Source organism: Nilaparvata lugens, unplaced genomic scaffold, assembly GCF_014356525.2.
Source record: "Nilaparvata lugens isolate BPH unplaced genomic scaffold, ASM1435652v1 scaffold4535, whole genome shotgun sequence".
NCBI lineage: Eukaryota > Metazoa > Arthropoda > Insecta > Hemiptera > Delphacidae > Nilaparvata > Nilaparvata lugens.
The window spans coordinates 1-27276 of record NW_024090688.1 but is presented as its reverse complement, the minus strand read 5'-3'; the positions used below and the strand labels follow the sequence as shown (position 1 = coordinate 27276).

General features: G+C 33.6%; 1 protein-coding gene across 1 annotated transcript; it reads left to right on the top strand.

The window, feature by feature from the left end:
* Positions 1-4775: 4775 nt before the first annotated feature.
* LOC120355738 (ATP-binding cassette sub-family D member 3-like) lies at positions 4776-22886 on the top strand (the record flags this gene model as incomplete). The annotated part of the gene is made up of 6 exons (XM_039444401.1): positions 4776-4874; positions 12226-12413; positions 17096-17165; positions 18282-18308; positions 19706-19776; positions 22647-22886. Coding segments are annotated over exons 1-6 (695 nt in total), but the record flags the coding sequence as incomplete, so codon positions are not given.
* Positions 22887-27276: the final 4390 nt, after the last annotated feature.

Here is a 27276-nt window from a genome sequence, read left to right as displayed (position 1 = left end):
CATTTTGTATAGTGGTGCTCATCGAATTCCCGTCTTGCTGTTTACCCTGTTGTCAATATTTGCAGTAGCAGAAGTCTTCGGGGTGAATTGAAACATTTATTTGGGATTTTCGTTTAATAATAATTATTCATTAATTAGCATTTGAACAAATGCAACTTCAAATTTATTTCCATCAATACTCAATCATATGTATGTTAATAAAATCTGGTCAAGTTTCTTGTAATAGATATTCTATTATTTGATTTAATGACAAAAATACTTGGTGGATATAAATAGGCATTATTATTTCTAACATGATTTTGAAAGTATTATTATAGTCCAATATTTTAGGTTTTGTCGAAATTTCTGTTTATGCCAAAGTTTTTTTTTCACTCCAAAAATATTCAGAAAGGAATTAATGATCCTTTTTGATTTTGAAGGCTTAGGCTCGGTTGCACAAAAGCCGGTTAAATTTTAACCGTGATTAATTTCACGAGAACTAATCAGAGAAGGCTTTTTTGAAAAGACGGCTTCTCTGATTGGTTCTCGTGGAATTAATCACGGCTAAACCTTAACCAGCTTTCGTGCAACCGGCAATTATTATACTAATAAATTATTTGATTAGAGGTATCCTAACAAACATTCACTTTTCCTTACAGGGCTACCACTACAATAATTATTATTGAAATTAAATAGAAATGTTCAAGTACCTAACCCTTTTTATGTTTTAAAAGTCTTTTATCAAATATAATTATTTATTCGTTTTTACTGTTCACTTAATGAATGATTGTATTATTGACTTGGAATACAATTTTCGTTTAGGCTAACTTACATTATTTTCATTCATAATCAAATATACTGACAAGCAATGCTCATTTACGATAGCTAGGTAACATAAAATTTTGTAGTTGACCTCTAACTAATAAATTGAATTATCCTATTAATGTTATTGTAAGTTATTTAAATTACAGTCTCCAAAGAAACTGAAATTATAGGACTATATAAATATAACAAACTTGACCTATAAAATTAATTGATTTATACAGTAAAGAGGCTACTATTATACAGATCTATTATACTATCTATTTATACAGATAATGGACTGTTTCGCCGGTGTAATAAGAGTGCAGACAAGTTTACTTCTAGTACAGTAATGTCAAAGCTGCATTTAACTGGATAACCGTGAATATTGACAAAAAAGTAGTTTAGTTTAGAAGAAGAAGGATAGAGGAGATCAACTTAGAAGATCGTCAAGAATATTATGATGGAGAAAAAGAAGAATTAGAAGTAGGAGAAAAAGAAGTAGAAGTGAAGGGAGAAGAAATAAAAGTAGGAGAAGAAGACGAAACTGTTTGAAAAGGAGGAGAAGAAGAAGTAGTAGTATAAGAAGAAGAAGACGAGACAAAAATTAAAAGGAGAAGAAGAAGAAGTAGAAGAAAGAGAGACAAAAATTAAAAGGAGAAGAAGAAGAAGTAGAAGAAGAGAGACAAAAATTAAAAGAAGAAGAAGAAGTAGAAGAAAAAGAGACAAACATTAAAAGAAGAAGAAGAGACAAAAATTAAACGGATAGAAGAAATAGAAGTAGAAGAAGAAGAAAAAGTGAAAGTAGAAGTAGGAGAAGAAGAAGAAGAAGACGACGACGAAGGAGGAGGAGGAGGAGGAGGAGGAGGAGGAGGAGGAGGAGAAGAAGAAGAAAAATAAGGAGGAAGTGAGGAAGAAGAATGACGAGGTGGGGAAGATGAAGAAAGAGGCAAGAAAGGAGAAGAAGGTGGTGACAAAAAAGGAAGAAGAAGAAGAAGAAGAAGAAGAAAGAGGTGAGGAAGAAGAAGAAGAAGGAGAAGTAGAAGGAAGAGGAGGTGTTTGAAGAGGAAAAAGAAGAATAACAAGAAAGAGGTGAGGAAGAAGAAGGAGGTGGAGAAGAAGAATAAGACGAAGTAGGAGAAGAAGTAAAATTAGAAGAGGAAAAAGATGAAGGAGAATAAGAAGAAGGAGAAGAAGAATACTACGACAACGCAGCAGAAGGAGGAGAAGAAGAAGAAGAAAAAGAAGAAGAAGTAGTAGTAATAGTAGTAGTAGTAGTAGTAGTAGTAGTAGTAGTAGTAGTAGTAGAAGAAGAAGAAGAAGAAGAAGAAGAAGAATAAGAAGAACGAACAGTATAGTGGAAAAGTGGATACGATACCTGTTACTGCAGTATTGTGTGAAAATCTAGGACATGGGATTCCAGTTTTGAAGCGCTTTATATAATAGAAATAGAGAATGGCACTCCTATAATAGAAAGATATAAAGAATGCCGGTTACTCGTACGCCGCCAATCAAGGTTTGATCTCCGTCAGTAAGTTGATTGATTGTTGATTAAAAATAATGTCGTTTTTTTATATATTGATAGAGTTCCAGTTGGTGACAAACTGATAGATTGAAGACATTCATAAACAGACTAGTTTCAACTCACTTTTGATTTGGTACAAACCGTGTGTAATTTAATAGTATATTTCGCACCTAGGGTCGAAAATGAGACTTTTCCGGCTCGAAATCGGTTTTCAAGTCTGAGGCCGTAGGCCGAGGACTAGAAAAGATTGAGAGCCGGAAAAACATTTTTCCATGGTGAGAACGTTATTTTTCGCCACACAGAAAAATAAACAATATAAATATGAGAATAATTGTTTATTAGGCACTTCCAAAAGCAAAACAGGAAGGTCATAGCTCCAGCAAATCTGAGGTAATCTGAATATCAGGAAATTGTCCAAGTATTTTCATTTTTTATTCTGATTTCTATAAATAACCTAAAAGATTATGTTCAATTATGTAAGAGGTTGAGTTTATACTTTTTATTCTTCCAAATGACAATAAGATGATATTATTATAGATGTTTCGTTCGATTCTTGAATAATAAACACAAATAATGAAAATTTTTTTGATCAGCTGTTTTAGCACACTTGAAATTTGGCCAATCTGAATGTCAACGTCAACAATGCTTGTTGTCATTAACTTCAGAAGTTTAGGTTAGAGGTTCTATCCTACTCTGAAAATCGAATTTGAATAGTTTATAATATATATCTTATCTGTATTTTATTCATCCAAATAAAATGATAGTATCTTATTGTAGAATACTTATTCAATTCTAGAAGCATAAACTGATTCCGTTTCATAAACCATTTTGTAAACACGTTCACATCAAATCAGAATCAGCTGACTTCAAGGTTATTTTACAGCCCTAGGGCTGTAAAACTTTTACCGGCCTGGTCAAAAAACAATCATTTTCGGCCTCCATATGACGCACGAAAACCAGCTCATTACATCCAAGTGGGGCGAAAACCAATTTTCTGACTCCAGCTGTTTAAAGTCTAGGACTTAGCTAAATCCCGAGCTCGGAAACCGCCCCTTAATGTTGACTTGAATTGTTACTATAGTGAGGTCCACGTTATAATGGCAGTGGAGAAAGATAGGAGAAAAACGTTGCCGATCCTCTGTCTTGTCAATGCCTTCTATAGACGGTAGCTGGTACAGGTTTATTGCTGAAATATTAACGGTTCATTCTCGTTTAAAATAATCAATTATATTTTATTAAGCAAGAAATTATATTTTTGAATAATCTCTCAATCAATTATCATAATTTATTAAGATGGAATAGTTTGTTAATTAATTATTAATTCTACATTGTTGAAAGACGATGTGGCAACAGAGGAAAGCGAGAAAGAGGTAGCGCTAATCGCTTTGTTGAATGATAGACAAGGATAGCAATACTAATCAAACACTGCCATTATAACGTGGACCTCACTATAGTAACTGTAATACGACAGTCAGTCAGTCACCAATGCATACAGTCTACTTTAACTTTCACTTTAATACTATAATCATCCCAAAAAATCCAACTTCTACCTCCTACCTCTTACACAGATTTCGTCAGTAGTCATTTTAAACACTGCTGACCTTTGGCACTTGTTGGGGACCCCCTTGTGGGCACCTCTGCTATAATCAATTTTTCAAAAACCACTAACCACTTGATTTATGAGGATAGACGAGAATATTTACCGTGATTCATTATTAATATCGGGGGACCGAGCTTCGCTCTGAAGTGTAAATGGATAGAAAATTTGTAACGAAAGATTGAATTTATAGTTCATATTTTTTTTTCAGTCGTACAGTTATTTTTACAGTTATATTATGAGGAGACATAACAGGCTTATGCCCAAAACTGTCCCTTTTCAAATTTATACTACAGTCCAAATCAAAATCTAGATTAAGCTACTATCACTCATCAAAATAACAATTTATTCACACTTCAAAAAACAAACACATCATTAATTACAAATAGATATACTATGAATTCGATTTAGAATGATAAACTATGTCTGCTACAATATTTGTTAATATACTATGTACTGTTCTACACTAACAGCATCTAGTTAGTATTTTGAACTTTCTGGAGTTAACATGTTTTCTAAAAAAAAGATAAAAATAAACAAAAATAAGTTTTTCTTGCTGGATTATTCTTCTCGTAAGATCAGCTGAGGAATAACCCACACATGCACTCGCTCACTCACTTATTCCATTACGGTATCGACAGACGACAAAATTTCCAGCTGTTTTTCCAAGGACGTATTTATCCTTTTAATGTCCTTCAGCGAGTTATCCCAGGGATGAGACCTAGTGCAATCGAATTTTTATATCATAAACCTACTATGTTTCAACGTGAGAATCGTTAGAGCCGTTTTCGAGATCCGGTCACACACAGATATACATAAAAACATATAAACAGAAATTGCTCGTTCAATAGTATAGGATTTATTGGTTTGAGAATGTTGATTTCTTGGGTGATTCACTCCAAACCAGGCACGGCCCTAGGGACTTTGCCGCCCTGGGCGAAATCGGCAAACGCCGCCCCCCCTCACCAGAAGGTATCCCGTCTAATAATTGTTTACTTGAAAATTTGCCCGAAGGTTATCAGCTTTTCAAGTTAAAAATGAAATTCAAACAAATATTTGTCAAATATAAATATTGAGGAATAAGTGCAGGCAACGAATGCTCAAATAAAGGTATGGAGGGAAAATTTTGGAACACAATTTTCAACTCTACAGCTCTTTTAAGGATAGTAAGAGGATCAACATATCAAAAGTCCTCACCCTTACCCCATGTGCCAAAGGGGTGGGGGTGGTTTGAAAGTACCATTTTTTCATTTTTCTCATATATCTCGGAAACTATGCATCCTATGAACATTTGTACACTGTACAAAATTGAAGCTCACAAAATTACCAACAAGTTTTGTTCTCTACATTTTCTTCATATCTCTCATAGTTTCTGAGATATCCGCTCTTGAAGGTGAGACATTTTTGAAAAAACACTCCTACCTCCAATTTTTTCATCTTTTCGGCCATATAATTTTTGAATGATTGATGAAAAAAATCCGTGCTGATCATAAGCTAACGGAGCATCAAATTATCTTCAATTTGATGTATATTTTCACTATTTTACGCATTTCCCTGTACAGTGTACAAATGTTCATAAGATGCATAGTTTCCGAGATATATGAGAAAAATGGAAAAATGGTACTTTCAAACCACCTCCACTCCTTTAGCACATGAGGTAGGGGTGAGGACTTTTGATATGTTAATCCTCTTACTATCCTTAAAAGAGCTGTAGAGTTGAAAATTGTGCTCCAAACTTTTCATTCTATAATCTTTAATTGACTGGACTAGAACAGTAACACAAAATATCTGATTAAACTATTTTTATGTTCGGAACAGATACGGTACACAATAAGAAAACATAATTAAGACGGTAGTTCCAAATCAACAGACTGCAACAGAGTATTGGGCCTATTTAATTTGCTAAGTAATCAAAACTACAATTGCTACAACACGAGTTTGTTCAACACACTTGTTCAATTAAGTAGAAATCGTCTGACCTTTGCATAGAAAAATTCCTTCTCCAGTACTTCAAGATCTAGGGACTGAGCTATTTTATGTTCGCTAGACCACTCAGACGTTCCTGGGACATTGTTGATCTTAGATATATGTCTTCATTAGCTTGAGTTTGGAAAAGCTTCTTATAAAATTTCACTATTCACATTGAATTTATTATTTATTTGCATTTAAAAATGTTCTGTTCCTTAAAATTTGCCGCCCTCAAAAATCTGCCGCCCTGTGCGGCCGCCCGGTCCGCCCACCCCTGGGGCCGGGCCTGCTCCAAACTACCAGAATCGCTTAATGGGAAGCACTGATGTTGTTTATAAGGAATACTGAGAGTATGAAGTGAATGTGGGAAAAGTACTTCATTTTCGTAGTAGGTACTTTAATTGTTTCATGATAAGAAAGCACTTCAATTCTAACCGAAATACTTATAAATATAGTGCAGTAATTGATAAATAATCAATACAGGAAGATTAAATTCAATTTGTGAGCATTGATTGATTTGGACGCTTTCTTCATGGCTTGACCTAGTGCTGAAAAGTGTCTTAAGATTTCGCCACATCTATGTCGACTTCAGTTAGAATTATTTTTAAAAATATGTAACATCTACAAATTTGGGATTCCGAGATACCCAAATCATAATGAAGCAGTCTGTTTCAAGAAGATAACAAATTAAATATTGAGGCAAAGCTCTCTTTATGTAGATAATAACATAAATCTTCTCTGCACTAATAAGGTCAAAAAAGGTACGCATGATTGATCTATAACATTCCACTTTTTGTGTTGTTGAGAAGTTGATATTGTGGTAATTATTGATATTAAATAAAAATACTAATAGTCCAGTCAAATGGTCGTTTTTCAGGAAACAGCCCCGAAAGAATTTTTCTCTACGGTTCTTGTGTATTTTTTGGCGCTGAATTCGAATCTGAAATTTGCTGACATGCCAGAGAGCGGCTTTACCCCCAACACCCCCAAAAACCCCAAAAATTTCGGACTTTTTTCAATTTTCCCATTTTATCTCGTGATCCTTCATTTCTTCAAGAAAAATCATTCCTGACAAAATTGAAGAGAATAAGATTTCCAATAAATTGAGTGGTCGCGCAGGATTCTACCATTTTTGGTTCCGGAGCTACAAATTTTCAAAAAATGGGTATTTTTTTAAGGGGTTTTCAAAATTATGCAAACCTACCACTTCTACCCTATACAACATGGATATTTTTCTAGTATAGATAAAAAACCACACATCACGTGAAAGAACAATTCTTTATGAACAGGGTTCCTTAGGAATTTTTGAATTTAGTAGTGGGGGGAGGGTGTATATTCCCAAAAATTAGAAAAGCATGTCCTACAGTAAAAATACAATTTTTTTTATTATAATACCTTTTCAAAGCCTTTCTAACAAAAACATTAATATTTCAGCTGAAATCATCTCACGCGGGTTATTTTCTATGAGAATCACCCTTTAGAAACATTTAATTTCAGTATTTCCTCGTGGGGTGTACGTCATAAGGATACGTCAGGGATCAAAACTTTAAATACTTATAACTTTTGACAGAATGATCAGATCTCCTCGTACTACAGTTCATTCTTCTCAGCTCGTCAAGGCGGTTCAAAATCTTGTATCATAGTTGAAATTTGATGGAAAAATAAAAAAAATCCACTTTTAGTGTATTTTAGCCCCTATTTAAATACACAGAAAAATTGCCAATTTCTATATTCAAAACTGTGTATCTCGGTAACCCGAAATGATAAATAATGGTACTTGGTCTTGATTTGAAGAACAGAATCTCCTCTTTCATGTGAGGTAAATGAATTTTGTAAAAATATAATCGTGAGGTAAGATACGTTTGACTCAAAAAAATCAAGAAATTTGCGATATTTTCCTAATTTTCACAGTCTCGACAGTTTTTCGATAATAAATAGTCATGCAAGATGGGTTCAAGGCAACGTAGCTTATAGAACATGTAATTCTCTTTCATTTGAGACCAATCGTAAGTTTCTGTCATGTATCTTACTCGTTTTAGAGAATCTTGCAGTAAAATCGCAGAAAAGATGAGGAAATGAAAATTATCATTTTTTCAATTAGCTGCAACTTTTGAACGGTACTGAAATCAGGAAAACGATTCATGGGAGCGGAAAGAGGAGAAAATTCTCTACAACCATGACTACTTTTTTCATTTTTCATCTGAAGTGTTTCACAAGATACGCATCTTTGAATATATGAGACTGTGGAAATGATTAAGGTATCAAAATTTTTTTGCATATTCAAAGTTGCGTATCTTGTGAAACACCTAAATAAAAATCAAAAAAGTAGTAGTAAGTTATAATTTTCAATTTCATTTGGTTCGGAAACTACCTGGAATATTATATTTAAAAAAAATACTAAGAAATTGTCAAAAACCACAGATTTATTGATACTTAGAAAGCCCGGTTTCGGATGTTACACCATTGTCAATCTCTGATAAACATCTATGTTATCTATAAATCTGTGGTTTTTTACAATTTCTTAGTATTTTTATTTAATATAATATTCCAGGTAGTTTCCGAACCAAATGAAATTAAAAATTTATAACTTGGTTACCATAATAAATCATACAAAAAAGACTAATGCAAAATTTATCATTAATAATTATATATCTTATCAACGTCGAAAACATTCAATTAATTTATCCTGGGATTTCTACGGTACAAAGCATTGGTTCTCTGTACAACTCAAATACAATGCTAACTAGGCATGGGAAACTTGAACCGTCAATTTAATCCTGTAGCTAAGATTATGACAGTAATCAAGACACTAATTGCAGTTAACTTATGTTTATTTGAGCTCAATTAAGGTCTTATGTAATGATAGTTAGGGATAACCAATTATTCAGCTACTGAAACGTAGACATTGTAAGTTGGGCTTACTGTAATGAGGTCCACGTTATAATGACAGTGAAGAAAGATAGGAGAACAGCGTTGCCGATTCTCTGTCTTGCCACTGCCTTCTATAGAAAAAGCTGATGCCGGTATATCTGAAGTAATATTAACGGTTCATTCTTGTTAAAAATTATCAATTATATTTTATTCGTCAAGAGGCATGTATTTGTCAATAATTTAATAATAAATGTTCATATCTGAGATATGAACATAATATTCTGTTTATTAATTATATTCCTAAATTGTTAAAAACGATCCGGCAACGTTGCTAAGCTAGAAAAGGGTAGTGCTATCTGCTTTGCCAAATGATAGGCAAGGATAGCAACACCAATGTTAATCAAATACTGCCATTATAACGTGGACCTGGAGTCACCCGTGGTCTAGTGGATAGAGTGCCTGCGTAGCAGCATAGATATCCCGGGTTCAAACCCTGTCAATACCAAAAGTTTTTTAACCAGATCACTCCCGTGTTATCGGATGGGCACGTTACTGTCGGTCCCGGCTGAAGTATGACAGTCGTAAGGCCCATTGACGGCTTAAATTCAGGCGGTGGGACCTTCCCGCAAGGGACTCCCCACCAACAAAAGCCATACGAATTTACTTTTTTTAACGTGGACCTCTTTATAATATTTTAATACCTACCTATCAATAAATAAAATAATAAAATGTACTGATCTATCTTGGGTATTTTTTAGTATCCTGTTACATATTATGAATATCATACATAACTAAAACTCGGCCTTGAATTTTCTAAGTAAATCATAAAGTCCTTTCTGTAGTAAAATGGATTTATCTAAATTTGGGAGAGAAATGCTACAAGATAAATTAAAAATTTGAAGGATTTCATCTCTACAATTCACTTTAGGTATTCAATTTATTTATTCATTCAACAGAAACAAAAACACATAATCAATCAATAATCTTTTATCGTCATAAAACACAAAGTGTTGTAACAAACAACATCTACTCTGTGAAAATAATTGAGAACTGAAAATTTTGTGAAGTGAACAACTACAAGACTTGACCTATCTCGGACTATCTGTAACCTTATCTAAATTTGGGAGAGGAATAGCACAAGGTTACCTTATTCCTTCTCTCCCTATCATTTTTGATGATTTACGTATTGTATGAATCAATAAATAATAAGTAAATAAACGTCAAAGATACAAATAGTCAAAGATAAAACAGTCAGAGGAATTAGTAGAACAAAATATCATTCGTTTATTCACTGTGAAATTCAGTACAATAGTTAGTATAAGTTAAACCTATGCACAATTTGCACGATATAGGCATTATTTGCTCAATGAATCGACTCAGTAAACGTATTTGTGTAGGGTTTTTTCAAGATTGTCACAGCTATTGTTTCGGATGCAACAGTCATTTTATTGTTTGTTCAAGATTTTTGTAAGTCTGGTAGTCTACTGCTGAACGTATCTTTGCAATGTAGGCTACCATACTTTATACAAACAATGTGAAATGTATTGCTATACGCACTGATATGAAACTTACTTTTCTCCAGAACTATTTTATTTATTTATTTATTATTTATTTATTTATTTATTTATTTATTTTTTATTTATTATTTATTTATTTTTTATTTATTTATTTTTATTTATTTATTTATTTATTTATTTATTTATTTATTTATTTATTTATTTATTTATTATTTATTTATTTATTTATTTATTTATTTATTTATTTATTTATTTATTTATTCGTGAAAACAATAACAAATCATATAAATATGATTGGGAAGGAACAACAGGCTTGGCCCGAAACTATTACATTCCCAAATTTTGATTACATTTCCAAAAAATAGGTTATGTTTCTTCTGTAAAAAGTTCAAGTTTAATTTTAAATATAATCGAAGACAAATGAAGTCAGATATACTTTAAATTGTAAACATTCCAAAGGCTACGAACTAAACCGTCAAAATGGACGAAGGAGTAGGTCAGTTTCATTGGCTTACTAAACTTGTCTGTACAAAGTATGAATATGTGTTGTAAATTTGATCTTGTTTGAAGAAAGCGTTCGTTGGTTCTCGTCGAACAAGCAAAGGCGGAAATCATCTAGTTTCAAATGAAAACTCGCAACGTCCAAATGATTGAAAGGAGAAGAATTAAGAAGAAAGACAGTATCGAGAAAAGAATTGATTGAGTACTTTTTTTTATGTAGATTACAATATATTGTGGCTTTTACATTTATATACAATAGCTTACAATACAGTAAAATTATAGATGAATTTACATAATATAGACTAAGAAAATAATTATTGAACTGTATTTGATATGGAAAAAGCAATTTGGAGTAACTATAGATTCTTTTGTTATGCATCTACATAAATTGGCGGAGATTTGGACACATCAATGGAATCTTCGGAAAGAATATTCAAAATATCCTTCCCACTCTCTACCAAAAAATGTAGAGTAATCTTTTTAATTGCTCTATCAGGGTATTCCTTTATTCAGGCATCTTCCTCTAGAACCTCAATCTCCACTATTCTCCTATAAAAAAAACACCTGTTTTGTTCATAAAACCGAGGAACAGTGAGAAAAGGAATTACAGTAAGAAGAAAAAGAGGAAAAGTAGAAAGCAGATGAAGAAGAAGAAAAAGACCAAGAACAGTATGATGAAGAAGAAGAAGCAGAAGAAGATTGCTGAGAAGAAAGAGAAAAAAAAATGAGAAAAGAAGAAGATGAAGAAGAAGAATATTAAGAAGATTGCGAAGAAGCAGAAGAAGAAGAAAATTAAAAGTACAATAGGAAGAATAGGAACAGTAGGAGAAAGATTTTTCCCTCTACCTTTCCCCTTTCTTTTCATCTACCTCTATATTATCTTTCTCTTTCTTCCTTTCTGTAATTGTAAGAAGATATTCCATATGTTTTTATCAATTTTATAATTGATTCAGATACCTGAATTGTATCTATTGTTTATTAATAAATAAATAAATGATTATTATTTAACGAAAATCCCAAATAAATGCTGCAAATCACCCCGAAGATTTCTGCTACTGCAGACATTGACAACAGGGTTAACAGCTAGATGGAAATTCGATGAGAACTACTATCCAAAAATTAGTTGCCAGCCCGGGAATCGAACCCGGTACCTCCCAATTGCTAGTCAGGAATGCTTACCCTTACACCAAACTGACAATCTCTGGATAGCAGAGCTCTTTTGGGATTTTCGAATTTCCATCTAGCTGTTAACCCTGTTGTCAATGTCTGCAATAGCAGAAGTCTTCGGGGTGATTTGCAGCATTTATTTGCGATTTTCGTTTAATAATAATTGTATATTAATTAGCATTTGAATAAATGCATTCTCTATTTAATTCCATATGTAAATAAATAAATCATATATTTTTATGTCTTTTGTTGATTACAATCGACTTGAACATGTTCTAAATGTATTTTTTCGTTTGCAGAAATCACAATCGAAGACAAAAGCTCAAGTGGACGCCATATTTTTCAAGCAGATCCGTCACATTCTGAGCATCGCGATAAAGGGCGTGCTCACACCTGAAGCCGGCTTTCTGCTGCTAGTGGCCGGCTCCCTGGTGGCCCGATCGCTATGCGACATATGGATGATACAGAATCACACATCTACCGAAAAGTTAGTACACTCAACTGTAGTAAGGTTCACACTATAACGGCAGTGTTTTATTAGCAAGGGTATTGGGTTGGGATTAGAGGATTTAATGACAGTATAGGATAAAAACGTTGCCGATCTTCTGTCTTGTCAATGCCTTCTACAGACGGTAGCTGATACAGGTTTATTGATGTAATATTTACTGTTCATTCTAGTTTAAAATAATCAATTATATTTTATTAAGCAGGAATTATATTTTTCAATGATTCCATATATATATATATATATATATATATATATATATATATATATATATATATATATATATATATATATATTATATATATATATGTTATATATATATATATATATATATATATATATATATATTCCATATATTCATAATTAAGATGAAATATTTTGTTAATTAATTATTAATTCTACATTGTTGAAATACGATCTGGCAACAGAGCAAAGCGAAAAAGAGATAGCGCTATCCGCTTTGTTGAATTATAGGCAAGGATAGCAATACCATTGCTAATCAAACACTGCTGCTATCATAACTTGGTTCTCACAATAGCATCTGGAATTTTGATTGAATATCATGTACTGGTCAGGGTGAAAACATTGCTTAGTGGATCGTTGAATTTATCTTCAAGCCTGATTATTGTTTAATGTAATGCATATTTAAATGATCAACTATCCACTTTCTGGAGCGATATGTTTTGACCCATTTAAATTCATGCATTACACTCAACACTCTCAAGCTTGATGAAGCTACTATGTTTTCACCCTAACCAATAAACGATATTCAATGAAAATTCAAGAGGTATTATATAAATAGAAGAGACTTGAAATCACTCCACTTTTGGGCTACTTTATTAAAATAATAAAAACAATATAAGGGTAGGTACTACATGCTTTATTTTGTTTCTATTAAGAGACTTGAAGTATTCGCAGAGAATCTAAATGTGCGTACAGACTTATACGCCACGGACACGCTCATTTCAGTTCTTATCAGCTGATATAGAAACAGTGCTTAATAAAATCTGCATTACTACAGAAACAGTGAGAGCCAGATATAATATGAATAGCATCAGGCCCCTGTTTCATAGAAACTCAGAAGTCCTGTAATACAGGAACAGCTGATTTTATCGGCTATATTGAGCAAGTAATTGGAATGGTGATTCTCCTGTATCACGTGACTTATAAGTTTTATGAAACAGGGCCCTGATGTTGGAACCCATCATCCAAAATCATGAAGTGTACTGAAAACCACCTGAGTCAGTAAGTACAGGCTTTGGCCAGTTCATGAATTTACGCAACCCCCTATAACCTATTTTTGGACAATTTCTATCTAAATTTGGGTAAGGAACAGTTTTTGGGCTTTAAGCCTGTTGTTCCTTCCCCAATCATTCATAGTTGAGAATTATATTGTATCTATCAATGTAGAAATTAATGAATCCCTCAGACAGACATGTTCAAGTATGACTTGATAAGATTTTCGACGTAATACTTTTCACATTTATATAAAATCGAATGCACATGCAGTCAGTTATAAAAAACAAGTTTTCCAAAGCCTGAATTCTTTAGTACACTTGACAAAGTTGAACCAGTTCAACTGGTTAGTTCTAAAAAAGTAACTCTTCAAGATACACTTTATTTTGAGCTTCTATCAATGATAAAATTAAATTCGACTGGAAACCTCGCTTTGTTCTGAGTATATCCGTGACTAGTTCAAAACGTCATTGTTTTACAAAAATGCATTAGAGTACTTTCATAACAAACTAAAAAACTGTTGAACTGGAAAGATGAGTTCTTTTTGGGATAAGAATGATTGAAATGTTTAATGATTGTAAAATGGTATAATAATGATAAGGCATGAGGTATAAGGCATTATAATTCTATAATGCATTATAGTACTTTATAAAGAAACCATAAAATGATGAACTATAGTGTGGTCCACGTTATAGTGGCAGTGGAGAAAGATAGGAGAACAACGTTGCCGATCCTCCGTCTTGTCAATGCCTTCTATATAGACGGTAGCTGATACAGGTTTATTGATGTAATATTAACTGGTCATTCTCGTTTAAAATAATCAATTCTATTTTATTAAGCAAGAAATTATATTCTTCAATAATTTCATGATGAATCTTCATAATTGAGATGAAATATTTTGTTAATTATTTATTCTACATTGTTAAAAGACGATCTGGCAACAGAGCAAAGCGAAAAAATGCTATCCGCTTTTTTGAATGATAGACAAGGATAGCAATACCATTGCTAATCAAACACTGCCATTATAACGTGGACCTCTCTATATTCAAAATGTCATTGTTTTACAAAAATGCATTAGAGTACTTTCATAAAGAAACCAAAAAATGTTCAACTATAGTGAGGTCCACGTTATAATGACAGTATTTGATCAACTTTGGTTTTGCTATCCTTGTCTATCATTCGACAAAGCCTGTGGTACTATCCTTTTCTAGGTCCACAACGATGACAATTATGTTTTTGACAGTGTAGAAATATAATTAATTGATGCAGAGAATCGGCTTCGCTATTCTTCTATCTTTATCCACTGCCATTATAACGTGGATTACACTATAGAAAGAAGATTTTTTTGTTGATAAGTATGATTGAAATGAGAAATGATTGAAAAATGTTATCATATAATGCATTAGAGTACTTTATGAAACCAAAAATTTATAAAAAAATTGAGGGAAACTATTTTTTTTAACAAAATTAAATAAATATAAGTAGCCCTCAATTCATACATTTTACACTCTATATCATTGCAAAAACCAAAATATGTTGAACTAGAAAGAATAGTTATATTTGTGATAATATTATCATGATTGAAATGTTCAATGATTGTAAAAAGGTATGATAATTCTGATAACTTTGAGTTGCATCATGATAATCACATAAATTAGAGTACCTACGTGAAATTACGATTTAAAAACAATTACAATAAATTGAGGAAATCGACAGGTTTTTTTGTAAAGGAATTCCCTTGAAATTGTCAGAATTTCTCATAAATAGCATAAATTAGTTCTGACAGTTATAAGTGGATTTTACTATAAGTGCATTCAAAGACAACATTAAAGTGCATTCTTATCAAAAATCTTTTAGTAGTGAATAATTGTGCATTGAGAAGTTCTTTTAATTACTTTTGTTTGTATGCAAACAAGTTCATTATTATACTTACAACTCATTCTCTGCATACTCATTATGTTAAGTATATAGTGATTCAAGTTGTTAAGTCAGCACCTGACTAGCATTAGCATCGGTTTTTTACTTTCCTTGCCCTATTACCAATTACCATAGAATTGCTTTCGGAAAAAAAAATTAAGGTACCCCAATCCACTAAATTTCTATACGTTTCAAGTCAAGGTCCCCTGATTCCAAAAAAGTGGTTTCTGGTTATTGGTCTGTATTTGTGTGTGTGTGTGTTGTGTGTGTGTGTGTGTGTGTGTGTGTGTGTGTGTGTGTTGTGTGTGTGTGTGTGTGTGTGTGGTGTGTGTGTGTGTGTTGTGGGTGTGTGTGTGTGTGTGTGTGTGTGTGTGTGCGTGTGCGTGTGCGTGTGCGTGTGCGTGTGTGTGTGCGTGTGCGTGTGCGTGTGCGTGTGCGTGTGCGTGTGTGTGTGTGTGTGTGTGTGTGTGTGTGTGTGTGTGTGTGTGTGTGTGTGTGTGTTGTGTGTGTGTGTGTGTGTGTGTTGTGTGTGTGTGGTGTGTGTGGTGTGTGTGTGTGTTGTGTGTGTGTGTGTGTGTGTGTGTGTGTGTGTGTCTGTGTACACGATAACTCTTCTCCCAATTAACGGAATGACTTGAATTTGGAACTTAATGTCCTTAAAATATAAGGACCCGACACGAACAATTTCGATCAAATGCGATTCAAGATGGCGGCTAAAATGGCGAAAATGTTTTTCAAAAACAGGGTTTTTCGTGGTTTTCTCGAAAACGGCTCCAACGATTTTAATCAAATTTATACCAAAAATAGTCATTGATAGGCTCTATCAACTGCCACAAGTCCCATATCTGTAAAAATTTCAGGAGCTCCGCCCCATCTATGCAAAGTTGGATTCTAGATTCCCAATTATCAGGCTTCAGATACAATTTAAACAAAAAAAATCAAGTGGAGAAGATAGAGCATGAAAATCTTCACAATTAATGTTCAGTAACATTTTCACCCAAAATTGAAAATAAGCTAGAAATTCGAGAAAATGTGATTATTCAATTGCAAACTGTTAGCAACTGTTGATTCTATTAAATCATTCACTATGAAGAGATAGCAGACCTCGTGTGTCTCCAGCGTTTATTGTCCTGTCACCAGCTGGCTCAGATGTTAGAATTATTAGTAGACTTGAGATGCTCGTGAACACTAGCGTCAGGTGATCAATCTTCATAACGGCAAGGAAAGTTGTGTGAGTGCGCCTCACCAGATTTTTATCCTTGTCTGTCATTAGTGAATGGAATTGGTTGAATGGGAAACATTTATGATATTATTTGTATGGAATGCTGACCAAAAGTAACTATAAAACTGTAGCTGATAAATCTGAAAATAGAAGTAAGAGTAAGCTGACTCATGAGTTTATGTAACCTAAGCTTTATGATGGGAAGAAACTTCTGGGGTAGTAACTCTTTGTACTATAATTTCCATTGGATTTATAACATTAAATTAATAATTGTTGTTTTTATTTTTAGTGCAATCGTGACAATGGATAAGAGTCGATTCAGAAAACATCTTTTGGAGTTTTTAATAGCTATGCCTGTGGTGAGTGAAATACATTTATAATTTTGTATTCATGTGAAAAGAGTTTTTTTCTGTGAAGTGTGTGTTTGTTATCTAAAATGGATCAATACTTTTAGTGCCGGTTAAATTTTAACCGTGATCAATTCCACAAGAACCAATCAGAGAAGCAGTATTATCAAAAAGGCATTCTCTGATTGGTTCTTGTGGAATTAATCACGGTTAAAATTTAACCGGCTTTTATGCAACCGGGCCTTAATGTTTGTTCATGTAAATAGTCATTGATATTCCATATTAATCATTGAGTTCTATTGTTTACGATATTTACTTTTCATCTAGTTTTTATCAAAATTTGGGATTAAGTTGAAAAATTGAAGATCCTTACAGATGAAGACTATAAGAATCTAAGGTTGCACAAAAGCCTGTTGAATTTCAATCATGATTAAATGTCACGAGAACCAATCAGAGAAGACTTTCTTTTAAAGAAAGATTCTCCAATTGGTTCTCGAGACATTTAATTATGAGTAAAACTTAACAGGCTTATGTGCAACTGGGACTAAACGTTTTACTTTAAGGCATACCTGCGGCATCTTCATACTATCTAGAACGTATTACGTTACATCTTACTTACTTGATGGGTAATTAATCATTGATATTGAATATTGTTCATCAATTGATTTTATTGTTTACTGTATTAATTTTTAATCTACTTTTTATCAAACTTTGAAATTTTTCAAAATTGCAGATCCTTCAAGATGAAGACTATATGAATCTAAGGCCCAGTTGCACAAACGCCTTTTAAATTTTAATCATGCCACAAGAACCAATCAGAGAAGACTTTATTTGTAGAGAAATATTCTCCAATTGGTTCTCGTGGCATTTAATCATGATTGAAGCTTAACAGGCTTATGTGCAACTGGGACTAAACGTTTTACTTTGAGGCAAACGTTGGGCATCTTCACACTATTTAGAATGCAATTGTACATTGCATTCTACTTGAAAAAACTCTGCTATTGTTAGCATAGTGATACAAGTTTCTATTATCTTTTACAAATAGAGAATGACACGTGTTTAATTTTTTGTGTGTTTTCCTCAACTATTTTGAAACAATTTCATTCATTTTATTTTGCTTTGTTTCAGATATCTTTGGTTAATAATGTATTGAAGGTGAGTTGTCATTATTATTTTTATCGCAATAAGCATTTAAAATCATACCAATCTTTTAATGTAATGAAATAAAAACACACATATATCGTCAAATCTTTTAATATCTATTTTAACAAAACATGTTTCAAACTCTCCAGAGTCATGAAAATACATACCGTACATACAATTACACTCAATAAATAAAGTGAATATTATTTTTATTACTTTGAACTTTTGAAGTGTAAAAATTAGTGTAAAAATTTTATTTACATGATAGCGAAAGGGTATAATAATTTTGCCTTCACATACAATTTTTTAATACCATCAGGGTTTTCAACTATGGAATATCCAATAGTCCACGTTATAATGGCAGTGAAGAAAGAGAGGAGAAAAACGTTGCCAAGTCTCTCCATTTTGCCACTGACCGTACACAGCTGTTACTCAATTCATCCCATTAAATTTAATCTAATAATAATTATCATCTCCTTGATAAAATAATCAATTTAATGTCAAATTGATCAAGAAAATATATTTTTTCATAATTTGATTCAAAAATTTGCTTTCATGACTGAGATCAGATTTTTATTTTTATACAAACCTGGAATGGCGGCTAATTTAAAAAGCTGTGATACAACAATCTGAATTTCAAAACAACAGAAATTGAGTTATTTGGTTGGTATTCGATTCCAATTTCCTTTAAAAATATTAGAAAAATAGAAATCCTATTTAAAAATAAGTAATTATAATGGATTAATTCTGATATAACTTTTCAATATTATTTATACCGGTACGAGTAGGTCTAACCTATACGGGTAGGCTAACTTAAGCATGGATGAAGTCTAGTATGGTTAGTTATCAACTTTTAAAATGTCATTTCAGGTATTTTAATTTGTGTTTCTCATAAGGTAATGTTTAAAAATTATTTCATTGTTTCAAAAATACATTTTAAATCAATTATACGACTTGTGTACTCAAGTATTTTGATAGAATGAAGAAAAAAATGGCGGCTGAGAATATGGTTTGTTCAGTTTTGTACAGTCACTGTCAAAAGTAAATATAAAATATTCTGGCAAATAGACAACATTGCAAAGCGAGAGAGAGATAGTGCTATCTGTTTTGTTGTATGATCGTACACTGCCATTATAATGTGGACCTCACTATAGTAGAATATTGATAATTTAAATCTAAATATCTATTCATGTACTTTTGAATTCTTCATTCATTTTTTTCATAATTCATTATTCCATTCAAGTCAATTTATTCTTATTTTGTTTCATATTTCCTCGTGATGAATTTTTCGAATATAATAATTATATAAATATTCAATTATATTGTTATATTATATAGATAATCACATCAATTCTTCAAATACAATTCATTATGTTTGGATTTTCATATGTTGTATGTTTCTTTTCCAGTGGGGAATTGGAGAAATTAAACTTAGATTAAGGACTAGGATAACGCATTATCTGTACGATGAGTACTTAAAGTAAGTATAATACATTTATTTATACATCACATACAGAAGCTATCTCTCTTGATAAATACTATAGTGTGCTATATTATTCATCCATTGGATTGGATATTCAATCAATTCTAGCTTCAGCTATTCACAGTCGTATGGATAGATCACTTTTTACTTTCCTTGCCCTATTACCATAGGTAAGGAAAGTATTGCTTTCCGAAAAAAATTAAGGTACCCCAATTTCTAAATTTCTATTCGTTTCAAGGTCCCCTGAGTCCAAAAAACTGGTTTTTGGGTATTGGTCTGTATGTGTGTGTGTGTGTGTGTACACGATATCTCATCTCTCAATTAACGGAATGACTTGAAATTTGGAACTTGAGGTCCTTACACTATAAGGATCCGACACGAACAATTTCGATCAAATGCAATTCAAGATGGCGGCTAAAATGACAAAAATGTTGTCAAAAACAGGGGTTTTCGTGATTTTCTCGGAAACGGCTCCAACGATTTTGATCAAATTCATACCTAAAATAGTCATCGATAAGCTCTATCAACTGCCACAAGTCTCATATCTGTAAAATTTTCAGGAGCTCCGCCCCATCAATGCATATAGATTCCCAATTATCAGGCTTCAGATACAATTGAAACAAAAAAAAATCAAGTGGAGTAGATTGAGCATGAAAATCTCTACAATTAATGTTCAGTAACATTTTCACCTAAAATTGAAAATAAGCTTTAAATTCGAGAAAATGTGATTATTCAATTGCAAATTATTGTTTATTCTATTGAATCATTCACTATGAAGAGATAGCAGACCTCATGTGTGACTCCAGCGTTATTGCCCTGTCACCAGCTGGCTCAAATATTTGAATAGTAGACTTGAGATGCGCGGGAACACTAGCGTCAGTGATCAATTTTCATAACGGCAAGGAAAGTTGTGTGAGTGCGCCACACCAGATTTTTGTATTTCTCATTGTAAACCCTCAATTTTATCTTACTCTTCTTCTCAACTGAAAACCCCCCAATTTTCTCCGATCTTTCTGGGGCTTCACCTACTGCAAAATGTTCCCCACCACATTTTTCAATTAGTAGGTTTGAATTATCTGAATGTTTTGTGTTTCTTATCGTAAACACTCAATGTTATTTTAGTCTTCCCCTATTTTTCAACTAAAAACCCTAATTTTTTCAAGTGTTTTACCAGCTACAAAATGTTACCCACTACAATTTCCCATTTTGAAGTCTGTAATTACTCATGTTTCTCATTGTTCAATGTTCTCTTAGTTCAATGCTCTCTCAATCAATTGGTAGAGAGTTAGTGGGAAGGATATTTTGAATATTCTTTCCGAAGAATGGACATTGATATGTCCAAAGTTCCGACAAATTATGTAGATGCATAACAATATTATCTTTAGTTATTACGAATTTCTTTTCTCGTATTATATACAGTTCAATAATTATTTTCTTAGTCTATATTATGTAAATTCATCTATAATTTGCTGTATTGTAAGCTATTTTATATAAGTGTATAGGCCAGTATATACTGCAATCTACATAAATAAAGTACTCAATCAATCAATCAATCAATGTTCTCTTACTTTCCCCTATTTTCCCTCTAAAAACCTCAATTTTCTCCAATTTTGCAGAAGTTCTACCTACCTAGGTACTACAAAATTTTCCCTATTTCATTCTTTAAATTTTTGGTATAAATTATCTATGTTTCTCATTGTGAACCCTCAATTTCATTTTATTTACTTTATCAATTTACTTCCTCAATTTACTTTATCCCGCTAAAACCCCCAATTTTCTCTGATTTTGCAGGGGCTCCACCCAATACAAAATGTTTTCAATTATTAGGTTTGAATCCTTCGAATCTTCTGGGTTTCTCTGTGTAATTTTCATTGTAAACTCACAATTTCCTCTTACTTTATCCCGCTAAAACTTCCAATTTTCTCTGATTTTGCAGAGGCTTCACCCACTACAAAAGGTTCACAATTATTAGGTTCGAATCCTTCGAATCTTCTGTTTTTCTCTGTGTAATTTTCATTGTAAACTCACAATTTCCTCTTACTTTATCCCGCTAAAACCCCCAATTTTCTCTGATTTTGCAGGGGCTCCACCCAATACAAAATGTTTCCAATTGTTCGGTTTGCATCCTTTGAATCTTCTATGTTTCTCTATGTAATTCTCATTGTAAACCCTCAATTTCCTCTTAGTTTATCCCGCTAAAACCCCCAATTTTTTCTGATTTTGCTGTTGCTTCACCCTTTAAAAAAAATGTTTCCAATTATTAGGTTTTTATCCTTTGAATCTTCTATGTTTCTCTATGTAATTCTCATTGTAAACCCTCAATTTCATCTTACTTTATCCCGCTAAAACCCCCAATTTTCTCCGATTTTGCAGGGGCTTCACCTAATTCAACATGTTTTCAATTATCAGATGTGAATTACTTGTGTTTCTTATTGTAAACCCTCAATTCCCTTCTACTTTCTCCCGCTAAATCCTCATTTTATCTTATTTTTATCAATTTTTTCAACTAATTAGCTCAATTTCCTCCGTTTCCGCAGGAGCTTCACCTAATTCAACATGTTTTCAATCATCAGATGTGAATTAATTGTGTTTCCTTATTGTAAACCCTCAATTCCCTTCTACTTTCTCCCGCTAAATCCTCATTTTATCTTATTTTTATCAATTTTTTCAACTAATTAGCTCAATTTCCTCCGTTTGCGCAGGAGCTTCACCTAATTCAACATGTTTTCAATCATCAGATGTGAATTAATTGTGTTTCTTATTGTAAACCCTCAATTCCCTTCTACTTTCTCCCGCTAAATGCTCAGTTTATCTTATTTTTATCAATTTTTTTTCAACTAAAAACCATAATTTCTTTGTTTCCACAGGGGCTTCACCTACTACAAAATGTCGAACCTGGACACGCGGATAGCGAACGCCGATCAGCTGTTGACGACGGATGTCGATCGGTTCTGCGACTCTTTCGCCGACCTCTACTCCAACATCTGCAAACCTCTGCTCGACATATTCATCTATGTCTATCAACTGACTACCAATGTGGGCGGGGCCACCCCAGGGCTTATGATGGTCTACCTTGTCTTCGCCGGCATGTTCCTCACTTATTTGCGGTAATTCTTCTTATTCAATTCACTATGGGTCGGTTTCCGAGCTCAGGATTGAGGTTTGAAGTTCTAGACTCCAAACAGCTGGAGTCAGAAAATTGGCTTTCCGAAACGGGGTGTAGTCTTAGTCAGTAGCGGCTCGTGATCTTTTAGCTTGGGGGTTCAACCTCATGATCTATCGGGGAGAAAGGTAAAGAGGATATAGAGAGTATTGAGCATAATCAAGTGTAAAGGTAATCAATAATGATTTTAAGGAATTACCTCCCAAAGATTAAGCATATTTTCTACAAATATAGATTTTTTGTCCTGTTCATATTTTTCTTATTTAATTTTTACTTTGGGATTTAATCTACCATCATGTTTTATTTTACACCTATCCTCAATATTAATAATGTTTGTCTTTAACGAATACTGAACCTTATTCATATTTCTTCATCAAAATGCTGTTACGGTACCTAACACAATAAATTATATTCACACTCTCACTAAAACAAAATGGACATACTAGAAATACTCACGAATACACGAACCACACTGAAATTACTAGTCTATATTCTTCAACACGCAAAAAAATTCATATAACAAAAAATGCAGTGAAATCTATCACAACTGTATACAGTGTATACCTGAAACCCTACCGTATAACCTCAAAACTGTCACGCTTTCTATTTCTTGTTTATCGCTTTTTTACTGTTTACTGCCACCAAATTTGAATTTATTGGTTATGTTCAAGATGGCACTGCTACTGAATCCGTATCACGAATACTCACGATTCATTCCGAGGTTTACCGAATGCTTCACTTGCCTCGGCTAGACTCGGCTACTCTCGGATGAACTCGTGGAAACGTGGTTCAGACAGGATTGTGAACCAAATCCGTGCTAGTAAACCGATTCCCCTCCTCTGTTCCACTACCTCACCCAGCCCTGTTTTTGGGTTCACATCGGGGAATGAACACTGCTTTCCACCACCACCCGTCTCGTAGTACCATTCGGTGCTGTTTCAAGCAAGCCACTCCGGCACCGGCCGCAAATCATCGACGTTAAGTTTACATAGATGAAAAATTTTGTGATGTAATTTCATGAGTATAAAATAAAAATATAATTATATGAGTAGAATTCATCATTCTATAGGAGTTGATTCAATTCTGGGGGTTCAATGAACCATTGAACACATAGGACGAGCCGCCACTGGTCTTAGTCCATCAGGACCTCCTATATACTACCTGACCTGAGCCTACAAAAAAAATGGCCGCCGTATGTGGTGGTCAAAGACCTTAAAGACGCATAGACTCACATGCAGCGCTAGTGTCGTACTTGGAATTGAAATCCGCCATTGAGGGGGCAACCCATAAGATTATTACATACCAATGCCACCAATGCCTTTGTGATCCATTTGTATTACAAATATTATATATATAATATATCGTGCTAAAATACCCCAATCGCGGCCTTCAATTTCAAGTAAGAGCTATCATTGGGAAGGCATAGGCATTGTGGGTCTATAATCTCTTTAAGGTCTTTGGTGGTGGTCTTATAGAAGTTCCTACTGAGAAAAAATCACTTATCAGCTGTTAGAGAGCGTCTCAGTTTGTCGAAGTCTCAGTTCGTCTAGTTCCCGTTTAAAATATCAATGCGGGCCACCAGATACGGCGGCCATATTTTTTGAAGGCGCAGGTCCGGTATATAGGAAGTCCTGAGTCTAAGTTTGAATTAAATTCCGAAAAACTAGAAAATTGAACACAAAATAAAATAACGAGAAAATAGTGTCAAGTTTCAACTATTTTGGATTATTTAGGAATGTTTCATTTCGTCATTTCGTTTCAATTTATTATAGAAATGAGAAAATAAAGATTATCATAAAAATTTTGACTACGACCCGTTTCGGAAAGCCAATTTTCTGACTCCAGGTGTTTAAAGTTTAGAACTTAACTGAATTCCGAGCTCGGAAACCGGCCCTAAATTTACTAATCCAACACTATGTTTTATGCTCTTCACTTTGAATACACCAGTAATTACTTTAATCGATAGTACTGATGCATTCAGAAGGTCCCCCTATTTTCAGTAAACTTTTTCCGTCATGTTGAGGAAATTTGTCGTTATAACTTCGTGAATTTACTTACAGTCCGGGTCCAGTAGCTGTGCCTATCGGTGGAGGGCTACTAGATAACAATACTACCCGTTCAAGAACATCGAACATTTTTGTAAACGTATCTCTCCACAAGCAACAGATTCTCTTTTGTATCTTCCAAAAGTAACGTGTTGCATCCGAGAATATACAGATGGAATTTCAATGTATCTTTCCATAACAACAGATGCTCTTTTGTATCTACAGAAAAGCAACGTGTTTTATCCGCAAAGATACACACGGAGCTTCAATGTCTCTTTCCATAAGCAACAAATGCTCTTTTGTATCTTCTCAAATTAGCGTGTTGCATCCGCAAAGATACACAGGAAGCTTCAATGTATCTTTTCATAAGCAACAGATGCTCTTTTGTATCTTCTCAAAAGCAACGTGTTTTATCCGCAAAGATACACACGGAGCTTCAAGGTATCTTCCAAAAGCAACGTGTTGCATCCGAGAATATACACATGGAGCTACAATGTATCTTTCCATAAGCAACTGATGCTCTTTTGTATCTTCTTAAAAGTGCAACGTGTTGCATCCGCAAAGATACATATGGAGCTTCAATGTATCTTTCCATAAGCAACAGAGCTCTTTTGTATCTTCCAAAAGCAACGTGTTGCATCCGAGAATATACACATGGAGCTTCAATGTATCTTTCCATAAGCAACAGATGCTTTTTTGTATCTTCTGAAAAGCAACGTGTTGCATCCGAAAAGATACTCATGGAGCTTCAATGTCTCTTTCCATAAGCAACAAATGCTCTTTTGTACCTTCTCAAATTAGCGTGTTGCATCCGCAAAGATACACATGAAGCTTCAATGTATCTTTTCATAAGCAACAGATGCTCTTTTGTATCTTCTCAAAAACAACGTGTTGTATCCGCAAAAATACACCTGGAGCTTCAAGGTATCTTCCAAAAGCAACGTGTTGCATCCGAGAATATACACATGGAGCTACAATGTATCTTTCCATAAGCAACAAATGCTCTTTTGTATTTTCTCAAAAGCAACGTGTTGCATCCGAGAATATACACATGGAGCTTCAATGTCTCTTTCCATAAGCAACTGATGCTCTTTTGTATCTTCTCAAAAGTGCAACACGTTGCATCCGAAAAGATACATATGGAGCTTCAATGTATCTTTCCATAAGCAACAGATGCTCTCTTGTATCTTCTCAAAAGCAACGTGTTGCATCCCCAAAGATACACAAGGAGCTTTTTGGAGTTACGTCCTTTTAGCACAACACAGCCTTTCAGCTGACACTCGTTCAACATGCTTTTCCATAGTTGGTGATACGTTGTAACTCTTTCATTCATGGAGAATCTCAGTGTGTAGGGAGGTTCCTCCATCTTGAGATCTAGGGCCACATTTGTGACTGTATAAGCCTCCTATATACTGATGTCCACGTTAATATAGGAGAACAGAGGATTCTCTGATTTGCCAGTGCCTTCCATAGAGAGGATAGCTGCTATCTTATAATAGTATGCAGTGGCAAGGCAGAGAATTAGCAAACGCTACTCTCCTATCTTCCTATTACCTCACTATAGTGAAGCCTACGTTATAATGGCAGTGGAGAAAGATAGGGGAACAGCATTACCGTTTCTCTGCCTTAATTAATTATACTTCTACATCGTTGAAGACAAATTTAGTAACGTTGCAGAGCTATAGTGAGGTCCACGTTATAATGGCAGTGGAGAAAGATAGGGGGAAAACGTTGCCGATCCTCTGTATTGTCAATGCCTCCTATAGACGGTAGCTGATACAGGTTTATTGATTTAATATTAACTGTTCATTTTCGTTTGAAACAATCAATATATTCTATCTTTATTCATTATACAATAAGTACATTATCAAAATGATAGGGAGAGGAAAAATAAGGTAACCTTGTGCTATTCGTATTAAATTATTATCAAACGAAAATCCAATTAAGTGCTGTAATTCACCCGAAGACTTCTGCTACTGCAAATATTGACAACAGGGTGAACAGCTAGATGGAAATTCGATGAGCGCTACTATTCAAAAATATTTGTCAGCCCGGGAACAAACAAATAATCAGGAGTTGTCAATATTTGCAGTAGCAGAAGTTTTCGGGTGAATTACAGTATTTAATTTGGATTTTCGTTTAATAATTATTATTCATTAATTAGCATTTGAACAATTGCAACTTCCAATTTATTTCTATCTGTAGCTTGTGCTATTCCTCTCCCAAATTTAGATAACACATAGTCCGAAATAGGTTACGTCTTGTAGTTATTCAATTCACAAAATGTTC